Source organism: Lissotriton vulgaris, chromosome 8 (assembly GCF_964263255.1).
Source record: "Lissotriton vulgaris chromosome 8, aLisVul1.2, whole genome shotgun sequence".
In the NCBI taxonomy this organism is placed as follows: Eukaryota; Metazoa; Chordata; class Amphibia; order Caudata; family Salamandridae; genus Lissotriton; species Lissotriton vulgaris.
In genome coordinates, this window is record NC_141696.1 from 365,106,793 (window position 1) to 365,125,381 (window position 18,589).

The following is an 18,589-nucleotide window of genomic DNA, read 5'->3' on the forward strand; positions in this document are numbered from 1 at the left end:
TAGTCGTAGACCTGCATGTGCGCTGAGCAGGAGGCAAGTTCATCAAGAGTTGAAATTGTTCCAAGCCAAACGATAAGAGGATTGTGTCTTTGATTTTTTTAAATTCAAGCTGGAAATTCAATCTTGCGTTAGCTCCTCGAGGGTTACAGGGTTATTGCTGTTGCTCCCTCGGCTTTGAGTTAATGAAGGTAATCCTATCAATAAGAACCTGCCTGGAAACAATAAACTTTGGTCCTATGATATGTTGCTTTCCGTTCCTCACTCTGACCCTGGCCACTCTCTTCCAACCGCTCTCCCTCCCCCCACAGGCCGTCTCTTTCCTAAGGCGAGGTTGGTCAGCAGCTTCATGGTCCCAAACCAGTGCTTAATTTGTAAAAGAATAACGAGTGTCGGTGCCCAAAACGTAATATTAGCGCACCCAGTACTAAGGTTGCATAGTCTTGCATCCACCCCATGCTTCTTTAATCCATTACCAGACACTCCCTCCAGTGCTTCATTTGAGCCGGTGGTTTCCGGTGCTCTGCATCGGCACATAATTCTCAGCACCCGCACTTATGGCAGCCTGCCACATGGTGGCACTGTGTGTCTTATTTGGGTATGAGCACACCAGCGGTTGTTTATTAATTCAGTGTGCACTAAAATGACTAAAACCTGCCACCCAAGCCTTTATTATAGATTTGGGGGCCGGGAACAGTCTGAATTGTCACACTTGTAGGATGTGATGGTTAGTTGTTGTGTTGGTACTGTTATTGGCAGTGCTGATAGCCGCAGTGGGGGGTCCAAGTGGCCCCCTGACGAGAGCCGAGCACATATTTTTTTAAAACAAATTAAGACCTGTGACCCTACCCTTTTATCTCACTTTTGCAGGTTCCTGCTTTCTCCTTTTATGACAGTTTTTCCCTCTCACATGTCTGATGCAGAAATTTAAGTCCAGGTCCAAAAAATCACTGCCGGTGGCCCCCACCCGCTCAATTTAAGCACTGGCGTCAACTGGTGCTGGCTCAAAATTACTGAAACAGTTCAAAGGAGTTACCTTATTTAAGTTTGTAAAGATTGCCCCACAGGTAAATATTTTTTGCCTGATGCACCAATAGCTCTTGCACTGTTCCTCCCTGCTTGGTAATTGATCGCCTACTACATTGATTCTGCACTGACTCATAACCTCATGCTACTTTTTGCACATACACAACCACCAGAATTCAACAGTTTGTACTACATTTAACGCACCTTGTGGAATGACAAAGTGAGATTGGCCACAGCCAGCAGGTCTTTTCCAGCACCTCTTTTTTCCATGCATACTTGGTTAAATAAATAGAGACACCAGCATAAAAGTCTGCCTAGTCACCACACCCATCCCAAAATACAAGAAACAAAGGGCCAAATGTATCAAGATTTAGAATAGCGATTACCTAATTGCGATTTTCAGCTAATCGCAATTAGGTAATCACTATTCCAAATATATGAAACTCAAAGAGTTTCATTTAGCGATTCGTAGGTGCTCACAAATCGACCTACCTCATTAATATTAATGAGGTAGGTCGCAATTTACGACCCCCTAAGAATTGCTAAAATCACGGGGATGGTGGCCTGCTGGGGTCAGCAGATCACCATGTCAGTGACTGCTTGTAAATAAAGTTAGCATATTTTTTTAACCCCTCCCCTGCTGATGACGGAACCGCTCCGTCATCAGCTACGGTTGGGCTGTGCTGATGACGGAGCGGTTCCGCCATGGCCCGGCCGCCGCACCTGCGCGGCGCTGATTTCGCACCTGCGCGGCAGTTTTAATGAGCGGGGCGGGTCATGACGGAGCCGCTCCGTCACCAGCACAGCTCAACCGCGGCTGGTGACGGAGCGGTTCTGTCACCAGCATGCGGCCGCCCCGCCCACTTAGCGCTGTGGCGGAATAGCCGCCGCAGCGAAAGGGTTAATACAGCGTTTAAAAAACAAAAATGAAAAGTATTCTTTTCCTTTTTTAACAGCAGGCAGTGATCCATGGGATCTCTGCCTGCTCTTAAAAAACGTTTTCGCCATAATTTCCCATTTGCAAATGGGTTACCACCAGCTTGAAGTTGGTGGTAAATTGCAAATGTTTTGCGGCTGCATTCACAGTCATAAAATGTTCTTGCATACCGTTGCGATTATTTTGAAGGGACACCCTAAACACGGCCCTTCCAAATACCGAATCTCAAACCCATTTTGCGATTCGTTAACAGGTTACCGAATCACAAAATAAGATTTGATACATGTAAAAATCCTTTTTTGCTTTTGCAAATGGGTCGATTCTCCGAATCAGCCTGTTTGCGACGCAAAATTGGTTGTTACATGTGGCCCAAAGAGAGCGAGAACAATATCTGCTTGGGTGTGACCAACCCATTAGGATGCAGACCTGTCATGACCTCTTACATTTATGAATAATCCTTCACTAAAGAAACAATGTACCTACACATCATACCTATCTGAAATAAGGAAACATACAATAGATACATAACGAGGAAAAACCTGACTGCACATCACATACCTAACCATATCAATTTCGTCCATCCATAACGTCTTGATCTTCACAGAGAAAGTTTGCATTCCACTAATTTAAGATATCCTATAGTTCATCACATCATGATCCAACCCAGATATGCAAAGAATGCTAATCCTGAAACCACGCAGGGGAACATCACAAACCAGCGACACTCTCTACATTCTATTTGCCTCCACTCTCTCCTTTCCTCCTTTCTGATCAAGATGCTTGGGCTGATTATGCTTAACCTGTTCCTCTTTACAAGAAGATGAACCAATTCCTTAAAGTGCTAAGAACATCTTTAAAATATGCATACCAGGTGAATAAAAAAATGCGAGGTCGCCTTTACCTTGAATCTTCCTTATTAGGTCTCGCCTGATCCAGCGTGCATGCGCTGCTCTGCGAGGCTTTTAGTAAGGGCTTTAAACTCGAAACACACACTTGTGCGTGTGCTTTTTAAAAAATCTCTAGCTATTGGCCTTTGCATGCGTCTTTCTAAGAAAGACAGCACGCAATTGGCCCAAGGCAGTGCATGTCCCGCCTTCTCTCTCCCCTGGCCTAGGGTGCTCGGGAGTAATCAGCTGCGCCGTCTGTTTCCAATTATCGCGCCCTTGTCTCGCGTTCGCTTTAATTGGAAACAGATGGTGGTCACACTGGCCCTGGTGCACTTATGTTTTCCTAGCAGCGACCCACTTCATTGCATCAGAGCCCGGCACTTGTTTTGGGGACAGTTCACCAGTAAGCTATCTGAAATGGATGCTTTGTTCAAACTAGTGTTTGATGCTCTACTGAGGCACACGTGCACCAGCAAGCAGCGGAGCAGCATTGTGGAGGAGCATCGCAGAGCCTTGTCGAGGCTGTGTCAGAGGTTGGCTGGAATGTTCGGCAGTGTTTGTGCCCTTTCCCCACCTCAAGGTTGTTGATTTAGGGGGTAATGAAGTTGACTAGGCAAGCTCGCTGGTACCAGCCACTATTAGCCCATTATGCCCCATACGCCCGCAGCTTGTTTGCAGCCCCTAGGTCATCGGCTGTGGTATTAGCTGTCTGCTTGCGCAGAACCAGGTGCCCTGAAGTCTGCTTACATGTGGTCTCGGGCCAGCCCAAGGGGTAGTTTAAGTCGCCATCATCTCCAGAACAGGACAGGGCAGCTTGAGCCGCTCGAGCTGCCCCCAGACTACGTGGCTGTGCAGTCCACACCCCCACATCCTACAGCCCGTGCACCCCTCATTTCATCTGCAGCACCTGGCTAGTACAGCAATCTTACTGCAGCACTGTTGTACCGTTGTGTCGCACCACACTGGCCCTTAAAATCTGAGTTCAGCTTAGCCCAGCCCAGTTAGAGGAGGACCACAGGCACTTGGCATGAGGTACGAGAATGTATACATTTCTGTAGAGTCTGACAATTGTGATTTCTCACATAATTACACGCCACATAATTACACTCTACTCAATGTAACATAAATACACTCCACATAATACCACTCAGTGCCAAATAATTACACGCCTCATACTTACACTCTACTCAATGCAACACAAATGCACTCCACATAATACCACACAGTGCCACTTACTTATATGCTACATAATGACACTGCACTAAATGCAACATACACTCCAAATAATACCACTCAGTGCCGCATAAATACACGCCACTTAATCACATTCTACTGAATACAACATACACTCCCCATAATACCACTCAGTGCCACATAATTACGCGCCACATAATTACACTCTACTCATTGCAACAGAAATACACTCCCCATAATACCACTCAGTACCCCATAATTACATGTCACATAATTACACTCTATTCAATGCAACATAAATACCATCCACATTATAACTCTGTGCCACATAATTACAGGCCACATAATTACATTGTACTTAAGGCAACATAAATGCACTCCACATAATACCACTGAGTGTGACATAGTTACACGCCACATAATTACACTCTATTCAATGCAACAAATACACCCCACATACCACTCAGTACCACATAATTACAAGCCACATAATTACACTCTACTCAATGCACCATAAATACGCTCCACATATTACCACTCAGTGCCACATACTAACATGCCACATATTTACACTCTGCTCAATGCAACATAAATAGACTCAACATAATACCACTCAGTACCACATAATTACACGTCACATAATTACACTCTATTCAATGCAACATAAATATACTCCACATAATACCACTGTGGCACATAATTAGATGCCACATAATTACATTCTACTCAATGCAACATAAATACACTCTACAAAATACCATTCAGTGTGACATAGTTACATGTCACATATTTACTCTCTACTCAATGCAACATAAATACAGTCCACATACCACTCAGTACCACATAATTACCGCCACATAATTACCGCCACATAATTACTCTCTACTCAATGCAACATAAATACACTCCACATATTACCACTCAGTGCCACATAATTACACGCCACATAATTGCACTGCACTCAATGCAACATAAATACACTCCATATAAATGCACTCTATACCACCAATCAACATAAATGCACTCCACACCATGACACAATTTCACTAAGCATAATGTTACTCAACACCACAGTTCCAGGCCACACAATTCAACTACACACATTTCCAATACACACCGCATAATTACACACCAAACAACATATTTCAACTTCACAACTCCACAAACCACTAAGTACCTCCAATCCACACCATATAGTGTCGCCACCTGACCACCAAACATTATTCACCACCACCATTTTGCATCAGCGCACCACCTAAGTATCACGTCAGTCTGCCCTTGGAATCTGGCATCTGTTGATTCTCCCTTATTGTCTGTCTGCTGCTCGTGTTCTATTTAAATTACTGTTTTCCAACCTCCACTCCCCCATTATTTATGTCCCGCTCCCCCATAACAAACAAGCATGAGAACAGGCAGGAAGAAGTTGCCAGCAGTGCAAGTACAAAAAAAGGAAAAATGTTAAAATCTTTTTTTACTCAGTTTTTCCAGTTGTATATAATGTTGTCTTCGTTTGTATAAAGGTAACAAAAATGCTTAACACTTTTTATTATAACTTTTCAACATAATACACAGCAGCCACAATGCTCTACAACATAGCCAAAAGTTTTGGCTAAACACATAAGTTCCCAAAGGCGAGACCTATTGACTATGCCAATGCTTGTTTAGTCTGTCTCCTTTTGAAGTTAGTTCTACTCTGCTTCTTATTTCTGGATGGAGAATCCTTTTGTTTTTTGTTTCCACTGTGGTCTATTGGCCTAGGCTTGGGTGGCAGTGGGTGCAACCACTGCGCCCTGCTGAGACTGCTGCGAGCCGTGTGTGATGTTGGTTGTGGTGATTGGCCTGCTCTTCCCTCCTCCCTACAGGGTTGGAGGCTGGGCGTGAAGCTGCTCTCCTTGATGTTGCTATGAACCTTCGTTGATGGATGCTGACCTGTTTCTGAGTACATGCCCTTCCTCATGTGTCTCCTGTGGACTAGACTTGCGCTTTCCCTAATTGGCTTGGGATACCAGGATGTTTTTCTATATCTTTGACCCTTTGCCTGTCCTAGCTTCCCTGAGTGGCGTTTTGGGGGCTATTGTCATACTGTTTTGCTGTTGGCCTGCACTTCCCTGGATCCATGTGGGCTGTACCATTTCTTGAGCCGGCAGTGAAGGGCAGTGTGGTTCCGCATATGGTAGGCAGCTGAGTAGTGAAGAAGATTCAGAGCTGCTTACTGTTGTTCATCAAGGGTAACACGAGTTCTACTATATGTGCTTATACTGATTCTGTGCCTAGAGATGGTCTGAATGATTGGGTTGCAATCCCCTTCCTGAAACCCAGGCCGAGGTGGTTTAAGACTCCTATGCCCTCTGTGAAAATCAAGTAACTATTTCCTCCTCTTTTATGGGGACCCCCTTTTGGGGGGCTTAGACAACCTAGGAGGACCATGAAGTTGGAGATAACCATGCAGGCTGGTCCATCAGCCATGTGGTCAATCAGCCACCAGCAGATGTTCATGGCCTGCCACTGACTAGACAGTCCAGGCCCATTGGAGCTGCTGATCAGAGTGCACTGGCCCACTGGAGCTGCTCAACACACTTCCCAAGGCCCTAGGGAAACCAACTGGCTTGGCTCCGCCAGTGCACACTCGGGTCGCTGAATCATCATATTGATCTGCAAAAAGAGTGTGTCTCACCATTCTGCTCTTGGTGCAGGGTGGAGGTCACACATAGTCTACGTGGAGGTGGCCATGGAGGACACCAAGGGGCTGTGGCAGCATGCCATTTCACGGATCAGAGACTGAAGCCCTGGGGCTGGGCAGCCTCCAAGCCCTAGCCACAGAAGTAGCACTAAGTAAGTGCTCACAGGCAGCCTAGGACACCACAGACAGCCATAAGCAGCACATCGCTAGGTGCTCAGGGGTCTCACTTTTGTGATGGGCCTGGTGCCAGATGTCCTCATGAGAGAGAGGCTAGGCATACCAAAGGTGCACATCTGTGCAAAGACCACACCCCACAAGGGATGGCTAGCATCCTAGCTGTGCTCACAGATAGAGAGCCCAAGGCAGTGCTTGAGCGCACCTGTGGGATGCCACAGACAGCCACACATGGCCAGGTGCCCTGTAATGGCAGGGTTCTTGCCTACCACATGAGATGGAGATCATGCATGCCAGCGGCGCAGCATCCTAGCTGTGCTCACAGATAGAGAGCCCAAGGCAGTGCTTGAGCGCACCTGTGGGATGCCACAGACAGCCACACATGGCCAGGTGCCCTGTAATGGCAGGGTTCTTGCCTACCACATGAGATGGAGATCATGCATGCCAGCGGCGCACCTCTGTGCCAGGCCCACACCCTACAGGTATAGGCTAGTTTCACAGCCAGTCACAGAAGCATCACCGAGGACAATGCGCACAGGCAGCTGTGGCACCCTGCAGACAGTCCCATGTGGCATTCAGTCTGGAGCCCCAGGATTTCACCCCTAGGACAGGTTGGTCGTTTATCCTCTATGTAAGAGGGAAACCATGAATGCTGGTGGTATTCTTGTGTACTGTTTGTCAATTCAGTATACAGGAGAACCAACTAATACCTACCACCTAAGCCATTCTTAAAGCTTTGGCGGCCTCAAACAGTCTGAATTGTCACACTTCAGTGTGATGGCTAGTAGTTGTGTAAGTACAGTGGCAATGTGTGGTGCAAACTGCAGTGGCCTCCAGATGAGGACCCAACACTTATTTCTTTACAAATTAAGCCCAGGGAGGCTCACTCCATGGCACCAGGCAGGCAAGCAGTCCCATTGGCAGCAGAGGAAGGCAGCTCTGCACAGTCCACCTAAGCAGGCATGCACACGTTGGCAGGATGAGTCTTTAAACTCCTTCCTAGCCACACAAGTAACTGACAACAAAGGAAGAGCTGCTCTGCCTGCAAGTTGGCCAACACCACATCTGGTTGAAGCCTGGACATGACCCCTACATGTTGGGTAAGAGTCACCTGCCTAAATGGCAGCCCAATCCATGCAGGTGAGCAGTGTTCCCCTTCTATTAGGAGATGCCGGAGGATCCAGGTTTCTTCCTAATGTCAAAGTGACTCAGATGAATACTGCTGGAGTGGGTGCATGGAAGCCAAAGCATCCAGGACACCTATCCTCCCACCCCTCAATGCAACACCATATTCAACTGCTTGGATTTGCACCAGGAGCTCTTCAAGCATCATAGTGTCCTTGTTGAGAGGAGCAGGGGTCCCCTCATGCTCCAGCTCCTTCCCATCCAGGGTGGGCTGTTCCTCAGCCACTCAAAACCCAGACAAGTCAGGATTGTGCAAGGAGGGACTAGGCAGCAAGGGGACCATTGGGTCCAGCTCCGGAAGTTACATCAATACAGTTCCCTTGAATCATGCTGTCTGAGTGTGGGTTCCATTTCAGGATGACTTCCTATCACACTGGTCCCCTCCCAGGCATGGGCCACGGCCCGGCAGCCAGGGTCTCCTCCACATACCTCTGCTGACAGACCGCTCTACCATGTTTGCTCCTGCAGCACTGGAAGGAGATCACTGAGCTACCTGTGGCCCTGGTTCTCAGGTTTCAGTCAGGTTGCCTGGGGAAGCGCTCTTCCTTGACCATTCCTTGCTCGAGCAACCACCAGCCGATGAGCACTCCACTAAACAATACCTGAGAAGACAAGGCCTTGTGCCTGCGTTCTATCTGGAGGGTCGTCTATTAATGATCCCTCTACAAATTCACCTACAGAAAAACCTTGTTATGACTTTTACTTCATGTAGATTCTTTATTCATGTTGTCTGCACTCTGCCAGGGCCATTGCCAACACCAGCAGGGCTGATATGAGGACCTCTCTAAACTATCCTGTTGAAACTACTGATGGGCTGTTTGCATAAAGGTGAAGGAAATAATCCAACCCACACTTACTGGGATGTTTTCATTCATGGATAATGCAATCCCCAATATCTATCATGATTGGGGTTCAGTGGGTTTCCCACACCTGTCATCGAAGGGGAGACACACGCTAATCTGTTCACTATTGTACATGTGCAACCTGAGACATCTAAAGGCATCACAGAACTCTTATTGATCAATATTGTATGACTGAAATCCACTTGTCCCTTTAAGAAGTTTAACACCAACCACTGTGGGTTGCATAGCTAATTAGCATGGAGGAGTTAGCCAGACAAATCGCTTCAATAGCTAAGAACAACTGTGCACCACCAACCACAGAATTAAGAAAACGTTCCGGCATTTCTGTCCTTGTCTGGGCCATGTGAGATTTCCTTTGTTGAGTAAAATGAAATCCAGGCTCCACTCCTAGTAGTGCCCCTACATCAATTCCTTTAAGTTTCAATGGTGAAACCATACTTACTCTTTGTTTTCCCAGAAGCTTTTCTGCAGATCATGGGAATAGCACCACCAAATCTCTACCCAGCATTGTTTCTGGTCAGAAGTATGACTGCATCTTTTTGTCTTTGACTCTCCAATGTTCTTTCTTGATTAATGAAAACATTCTTCCCAGTTGCTTTCTCTTTGGCTTGGTGTGAAGACATAATTATTTGATCTTAAGTAGTTTTATGTTATTTTTTTATAAATATAAATATGTGTGTCCCTCTGTGTACCGATATATTTTATAGTCAAATGTGGAAGTCATTTCTTCTTGATCTGAAGTGGTCTTTACCCTCAATTATACTTGCTGTTAAGTTGCATGGCTCTACTAGGTAAAGAAGCCATTTTATTTGTGGTAGTACATTTGCACATTTTTTCAAAGTTTAACCTAATTTTTAGTTTTGTCAACTTGAAGCCGGATTCACAGAGAATAATGATCTCAGTATTGTATTCATGAATTATATCATCTCCTCAAGGACGTTCCACACTTCATCCAGGAGCAGAGCCTACCATCTGCTCATTAGATAAGCTTTACTTAATATGACAAGTGCTTGTCACGTGATTAGGTTCCATAGACTTCTGGTGAGAGAAGGCTTATATAAACTGTACTAAATGCGATTTATTTTAGCATTATGCGCTCCGGTTGGTTGAAATGTCAATTGCCGTTTGATTACTTAATATGTGGTGCTGGCTATTTTTGCATTAAAGAAAAGTTAGAAGGCTGGCCTCCCAACATGTTGTGTTTTATTTTAACAGATGGTGCATTGGTGGCAGAAAATCAACACCTCAAGCAGTAGGCAGGTGAGCTCTGGACCAGACTTCATATGATGACCCCCTATGGCACCAAAGGAATAATTACATCCCTTGTTAGGGTGATCCAAAAGTGACCAGACCACTGAACTACCAGAAAAAGAGAAAGAGAATGATGATCAATGACAGAAGGATCTGCTGGATATGGTGCCAATGCAATCGCGGATGCACCCGGAAATGGAGCAGCATTTGTGGGATCAACAGTCTGTAGAACACAAAGAACTAATACTCAGTTGAGCGCAGCAATAAGACTGACTGTCACTAAAGATCCCAGTAGAGGGGTGCAAGCAAGCAGACAAGGTGCTGATATAATTCTGAAGATCAGTATAGGACCACAGCACTGTCTGTCCCTTGGCATTAAGATCGCATGACACCAAAGCACTACTTCTATTTTCAAAAGTTTAAGAAAGATTGCAGAACAGTTTTCTAAAAGGTGTTTCCTTTCTGTACATTCAGGTGACACTGATGATGAGGACCCTTACTCCTCTATCCTTCTGCTCTTTTCTGTTTGAAAAACTTTATTAGCAATTTTATTAATACATAAAGACATCAGCAATATATAGAAAGAATTCAAATACAACAATATAACCAAGGAATTGGCTGATATCTGGAAGAAAAGAGAAAAAGCAATTTGTGGGATTTATATAAGGTGTAAATAAGGGGAAGAGGGAAGGGAGGGCAGAAGAGGGGAAAGAAGGGGTAGGAGAGGGGATACTAATACTATGGTATAAAGAAATAAAACAGAGAAAAACATACTAGGTAAAATACTGTAAATGAAGAAGTATCAATCATCTAATGAGTAAATATATATCTTAGCTTAACAGGATAGATAATGAAGAATAGAGATAAAATCTTTCAAGGGGGTTTCATATTTTCAGAAGTTATATGAGAAGTATTTTTTAAAACAATTCGGTCTAGATAGGTGGTAAGGGGCAATCAAAAGAGATCCCTATTCATGATTGGTTTGTAAGAAGAGGCGAAAGCAACATCAAGTCTATGGCAATGACAGAGAGTATTCCACCAATGTTGTATGGAAGGTTTTGTGAGATTTTTCAACTTAAAGGAGATGTGTTGAAAGGCCAAAGCAAGCATTAGGTCAAAAAGACCATGGTCATGTGGAGGAAGATCTAAAGAGTCAGAAAGGCTTCCAGCAAAGAGGAGAGGTATAGAATAAGAAATGAAAATTGTAAACAGCCGACAGGTGTAAGACCAAAACTTCTCCCAAAATTTGGAAACTGAAGGACAGAGAAAGAAAAGATGAAGGAGGTCAGCATTAGAAGAACCACAAGTCTAACAGTTAGAGTCAGCAGAGGAAGAAAAGCGTGCTAGGGAAGCAGGGGTGAGATAAAGTCTGTGATAAAGGAAGAACATAGATTGGTTAAGAGAAGCAGAGCGAGAAATTTTTAAAGATCTGAACCAAAGGTTATCCCAAAAGATGATAGATCAGTCGCATCCTAGATCCGATTCCAAAGAAAGTTCCAATTTAGATGTAGCGTGATCTGGATTGGGAGCTGAAAATAATGTATATATAAGAGAACTTTTGGGGAGAGTAAGAAGTATTTTGAGAATAGGATTTTGGATATCAGATGAAGATGAATGGGGAAGGGAATAGTATATATCAAGAATAATCGCCATAAGAGTGGTAAACTTCTGCAAAAAGGAGCGAGGACAATGAAACAAGGATTGAAATCGGGGAAAGGAGCAAGGTGAAACTCCATCAAAAAGCTGATTTACCCATAAAATACCTTTTAATCTCCACACGTTACAAAAAATGGGTCTGTTATTGAGGAGGATAAGCAAATTATGCCCAATATGAGAGTCTAAGAAAGATTCACGGGAAATGGTAGTGGGGTGGACCAAAGGTTTCAAGAGGGAACAAGTATGTCTAAATAAGGGGAGGGAAGTATGAGACGTCTTAGCAGAAAAACATATAACTTCTTTGAAGAAAAAGTGTAATATTAAGATTTTTTCAACGTAGAGCCAAAGAGGAGTAAATGGGGAAGGATCTGATATAATCCATCTTGAGGCATGACGCAAGAAGAAGGATTTATGATAAAGACCACCACCATTAGATTTTGATTTCCGAAGAGAAGATAAGGCGATTCAGGATTTTTTATTCCTCCAGAGAAATCTAGAAAGGCATGAATCAATACGTTTAAAATAGATAGAGGGGATGTGAACGGGGACCATGGAGAGGATATAAATTAAAATTGGGGCAATCATCATCTTAATCGAATCCAATCGGCCCCACCAAGAAAGAAAAAGAGGGTTCCAAGAGGAGAATGATTTCTCAATTCGAGATAAGGCAGCAGACATATTAAGTTTAATGGAAGAGGTGATGGAAATGGAGAACCATATGCCTAGGTACTTAATTTGTTTTGCTATTCCAAGCAAATCCAGTGGAAGAGAAGAAATGGGGAAGACAGAATTTTGTGAGAGGGTGAATTTCAGTCTTGTCTGAATTAATCTTGTAACCGGAAACCTGCAAAAAGGAATTAAATTCAAATAGTAAAGGAGGAATAGATGTTTCAGGAGCAGAGATGAATAAAAGAATATCGTCTGCATACGCAGAAATTTTCAATTGGTGATCACCATAAGGGAAACTGGAAATAGAATCATTATTACGGACAGAAGTCAAAAAGGGTTCAAGGGCTAGAACGAAGAGAAGAGGGGAAATGGGACAGCCTTGACGAACGCCACTTTGCAGAGGAAAACAAGATGAAACGCAACCATTAACTAGGACCGAGGCTTTAGGAGCAGAGTATAATAAGGAGATAAGTTATATGAATTTAAGACCAAAACCGTGCCAGCGTAACGATGCAAACAAAAAGGACCGATCTACTCTATCAAAAGCTTTCTATGCATCAACAGAGATAGCAGCCAGAGGCATAGAAAGGGAGGAAACTTTATTTAAAACCGTGAGAAAAAGACAAGAAATATTGTAAGTGAGTCTGCCCTTAACAAAACCACATTGTTCTTTACTAATAAGATGGGGCATGAGAGGATCTAAACGTAAAGCAAGCAACTTAGCAAATAATTTATAATCAACATTAACTAAAGAAATCGGGTGATCATTTTTACAAAATTGAGGGTTATGACCATCTTTAGGAATGAGGCAGATAGTTGCCTCTTGAAAGGTGCCTTCTGTCTTACCAGTTGAGTAAAATTAGTTGAAAAGCATTAAAAGTTTAGGGAGTTACAAGTCAGAAAAATGCAGGTAAAATACAACAGAAAAAACGTCTGGTAGAGGCGTTTTCCCTTTAGTGAGGGTATTTAAAGCTTTGGAAAGTTCATTAAGGGAAAGATCATTTTCAAGGTCAAGAAGGTTGAGATGGAAAGTAGAGGGAGTAGGGAATTTATCAAGATAAGTCTGGATGAGAGGAGTGGGGGGAGATTCTGGTGTGTAAAGGTTTTGATAAAAAAGTTTAAATTCATCAAGTATTTCCTGATCTTTATGTAGAAGGGAATTTTCAAAGGAGTAAATCAAATCAATAAGAGTACGTTCTTTACGTGTTTTAAGGTAATTTGCTAAAAGTTTCCCTGCCCTATTACCACCGCCATAATAACGAGCACTGCTACGAAGGAGTATTGAAGATGCATTGTCGGTAGAAGTTTTGTTAAACTCAAGCTTGGCTCGTATCAATTCTGGTGAGATGGAACTTTGTGAAGATGTATAAAATTCATGCTCCAAAAATTTCATTTGAGCTAATACAGTTTTCAGTTTCTGAAGAAAGCGTTTGTTTTTCTTAGAGAAAAAGTCTATAATGAAACGCTGTGCAGTAGCTTTACAAGAATCCCAGATAATGTGGGGGGAAGTGCTAGAATCAGAATTAAGAAGAAAGAATTCATTAACGAAGAAACGAAAAGAGGAGGAGAATAGATGATCAGTTAGAAGGGAATTGTTGAAGCGCCATCGGGTAGATTTTGGATGTGGAGGGAGTAAATCAAGGTCTGTTACAATTGGAGCGTGGTCAGAGATAACTATAGGTTCGATAGAGGAAGACACTGAATTTTGAGACAAAGCTTGAGAGAAAGATGTAGTCTAGAGGGGAAAAGGGATGCATGAGGAGGAGAGAAAAAAGAATAGTTAAGAGTATCAGGATGAGAAAGACGCCAAGACTCAATGAGATGTGTTTGAGAAATAGTGTCAAGGAAGTGCTTATGAGTCTTATTGGGAATAAAACGGACTGTAGATTTGCGATCCAGAAAAGGGTCTACAATTTGGTTGCATTCACCACCCAGAATAAACAAATAATCTCGAAGTTGAATACATTTTTGCGTAATCAAAGGCCAAAAAGAACAATCAGGCTGTGTAGGACCATAAATATTAAAAACAGTTAAAGAAACAGAATTAATTGACAATTTAGCTAATATCCATCTACCTTCCATGTCATTTTCTTGCGATAAAACTTACACTTCAATTTCTTATGACATAGAATGACAACACCATTTTTTTTATTAGTAGATGGAAAGAATAAAACCGTACCCACCCAGTTTCTTTTTAACTTAAGTGATTCCGTTTCTGTGAGGTGGGTCTCCTGTAAGAGTACTATATCAGGATTATAAGAAGCGAGGTGGGAAAGGATTCTCCGTCTTTTAATAGGATTGATAAAACCCTTTACATTCCAGGAGATAACTCTGAATGTAAAAACATTAAAAATCTAGAAGAAACAGAATCTACAAAAATAGGAACATCAAGAGAATTAAAATGAATAAAAGGGAAAAAGGATAATGAAGGAGGAGGAAAAAAGGGAGGGAAGAGAAGGAACATGAGAAGAAACAGATGAAAATCTCATATGTAAAGTGAGAGGAATTGAACAAGGGAAGAAAAAAGAAGAGTATGACCATTAGAAGAAAGGTAGAAGGAAGGAAAAAAGGGAAAAGGGAAAAGGAAAGAGAGAAAAAATACAAGAGACAGTACATATCCATAAAGGATAACTGAAAATAACATACCTGAGGGAAACAAAAAAACAGATAACGGGGCAGGGACAACGCACGACAAGATGAAACCCCCCGAACCTGGGGAGTCCAACCGCATTGGGATGAGGGAAATAGGAAAGGGAGCATACGAGTTGAAGAAACAGAAACCAATCTGTTTGAGTAAACAAAAGAGACAATTAACATTAAAATAATATATAGAGAAATATATAACTAGCTAGCGTGTAACAAGAAATATGACAAACATGAAGAATACATGTTGCGTAAGAAACATCTAAAAATATCAGAGAACAAAACTACTACTTAACAAACAGAGCCAGTGAAAAGACATCGACAGGAACTTCTTCAAAGAAAAGAGATTAAATACTCAACCATTTGAAGAGTTAGAGGTCTCCATAACATTGGTAGTATGAATATGAATTAAATTCTTAAGTTCTGCAGGGTCTTGAAAAGTCCATGTTTGGTTTTGGTATGTCACTTTGAAGATGCATGGGTAAAACTAACCATATCTAGCACCAATAGCTCAGAGAGGAGGACGAAGATTCAGAAATTCTTTCCTTCTGGAGGCTGTGGCATTGGAGACATCTTGAGATAACAACACTGTTAGAACCTGGGGTAGCCTGGCCTAGGGCAAGACATACATTTCAGAGGCACAGTGTTAAGGTTGCAGACCACCCAACAGTAAAACCACGCAATAGCACACAAAAAGGAAAACGCTACACCAAATGTGGAAAAATAAGTACTGCTTTATAAAAATAATATTTCTTTGCTCTCTTGTGTTAATTATTTAGCTGAGTTAAGACATTTCATTGCATTACATCTTACAGTAGAATTATGAATTTCCTTACAGATGTCAAGTTACTTCACTTTTCGGCTTACTCGCACCACATCACATTTCCTAGTTCTTAGCTAACAAAGACTGAATTTAGTTGGACTTGACTTTCTTAATAAAGCGAAGCACAAGGGATCACTTTCTAGAGTTGGCCCCTATGCAGGTACAGGCGAACGTTTTCAGACCTTCAACTCCAACTCCCCACCTTCCACCTGTGAACAGAGCTATATGTCATCCCCAGTTACCACTTGCAGCATTATTCAACAGGGAAATAACAACCACAGCTGTTCCCCAAAGTTAAGCAGGTGATATGCCCACAACCTCCCCCAGACATCAACTGTTGACAGGCTCCTAATTCCTCACCAGTCTGGCTAGATAAGGGCAGCTTTACCTTCGGGCACAAGTCTTCCCCACTCCAAGCCTGAGGAGTGAAACACCACTCTCAACAAGGCCCAACCGAAATGTCGATTTACTTTTATACTTTCCCTCCTCCTTACTGTTTCAGACAACCGGCTTCAGTTAGGGGAAAGGGCTTCCGCTTCCTCCGAGGTCTCTGCCCCACAGTCTATGTCACTGGCAATAGGGGGGGGGGTTCTCCGCCCCCGTCACTGATCCGACGCTCCTCCCGCCTAACTTCCTGCCACACAGTCACTGTAAGCGGCGATAGGGAGTTCTCCGCCCCCGTCGCCGATCTGTCGCTCCTCCCGCCTAACTTCCTGGGGGCGCTCACCTCACCGTCTTCTGAGACGCTTCCCCTCAGCTCACCGCAGTACGAACGAAGGACGCACTCCTCTTCCGGTCCTGCGCGGAGCTCTCCTGCAGTCGCCGCCTCTCCTCAGGGCTCCGGACACTCCCCTCGGTTCTGCCCTCAATGCGCTGGCGCCAGGGTGGAACGCTACTCTCCCACTCTTCCGCGCAAAAGCGGAATTAATCCACTTCACACGGCGGCTTCCTTTAGCGCCTCCGCTGCCAGTCTGGGAACAACCGAGGCGAAGGTAGAGGGCACCCGGCAGGGGCGCGAAAGCCTCCTTCAATACACGCTGGCTCCCAACTTGGGTGAGGGTAAGGAGAGGGAGTTGGGAGACGGGCTGCTTGGTGGCACTATTTCCCACGACGTCCTGGAGCAGAATTTCCCCTGCTAAGGTCCTCGAACAGCTTGGAACCAACTGGTGGAATTTTACCAGAGGAGGGGGGGGGGAAGTAATTATGAGAGAGAAGGTGGAGGTTTGTTTGGAAAGGCTAGGGGGGAACCCTTCTTCCTCTTAGCCACACACCGCAAAGTCTTTACAGAGTCTTTCTCCACTGGGCAGAGGACTGCACTCCACAGCGCTGCAGTCTCCTTCTCCTCCTTACACCCCTTACTTTTCAAAATAAGGGTTGATCAGGCGCCCAGGGTCTCCCGCAATCCAACACAGCAGGGACAGGTCAAGTAACCCAAGGGAGGAAGGGCGGTGAATCAATAGGTCCCAAACCTCTGACTATCCTACCCCCACCTTAAACTACAGCCTGTCCTCCAGCTGACTCTCTCAGGTAGACAAAATGGCTGCCCCGCATTCCGCCTTATATAGGCTGACCCTCAGTGGTCCAGAATGGACCAGAAGGTTCTAGAACGCCCTATGCTAGGCTATGGCCAAGTTCTGGGTGTGACAGTTAGGGCAGTTGGTAGCCACCATTTTGTGTGGTTCCAACTTTCCTGTCAGAACAGGCCTCTGGGCCTGGGGTGAAAAATTATGAGGGGGAAAAAGAACACCTATCCCCCTGGCCAACACCTATAAAAAGTCAGTGGACAAAAAATTATCAAGGGTATGAGGGGCAAAAAGGGGACAAAATAAATAATAAATAGGAGGGACTACGTCAAAAAGCCAGACAGGTCTAACACGCGTCCCCCCCAGCTGAAAGTGGGGAGAACTACCCAACCCCTTGGGAGTCCTCATCACTAAGGCGGAAATACCTGGAGAGACCGCCTGCATTGGCGTGGTCCACTCCAGGCCGATGTTCCACCCGGAAGTCCATTCCCTGTAGGGAGATGCACCACCTCAACAGCTTGGGATTTTCCCCCTTCATTTGCATCAGCCAACGAAGGGGTCGGTGGTCAGTCTGAACCAGGAAGTGCGAGCCAAAGAGGTATGGCCGCAGCTTCTTCAGAGCCCACACCACCGCAAAAGCTTCCCTCTCAATGGCACTCCACTTCTATTCCCGGGGAAGCAGTCTCCTGGATAAGAAGACTACAGGCTGATCCAGGCCCTCTTCATTTAGTTGCGATAACACTGCCCCAATGCCATGTTCTGATGCATCTGTTTGGACAATGAACTCCTTGGAGAAGTCTGGGGCCTTCAGGACCGGTGCCGCACACATCGCCTGCTTCAATTTCTCGAAAGCTTGCTGACAAGCTCCCGTCCAAACTACCCGTCGAGGTTGTTTCTTGGAGGTGAGCTCTGTGAGGGGCGCTACAATAGTACCATACCCCTTCACAAAGCGACGGTAGTAGCCTGTGAGGCCCAGGAAAGCTCGGACCTCAGTCTGTGTCTTGGGGGGTTCCCTGGCCATGATTGCCTCAATCTTTGCCTGCAGGGGCTGCACAGTCCCCCTACCCACCAATTGTCCAAG

General features: G+C 44.4%; 1 protein-coding gene across 1 annotated transcript in view; it reads left to right on the forward strand.

Moving 5' to 3' along the window:
• LOC147697050 (uncharacterized) overlaps positions 1 to 18,589 on the forward strand; it is a 163,564-nt gene that overhangs the window by 128,136 nt on the left and 16,839 nt on the right. The window contains exon 2 of the mRNA XM_086936103.1: positions 11,276 to 11,375. Coding sequence (XP_086792229.1) covers positions 11,276 to 11,375 — 100 coding nt within the window. The remainder of the gene's footprint in view (positions 1 to 11,275; positions 11,376 to 18,589) is intronic.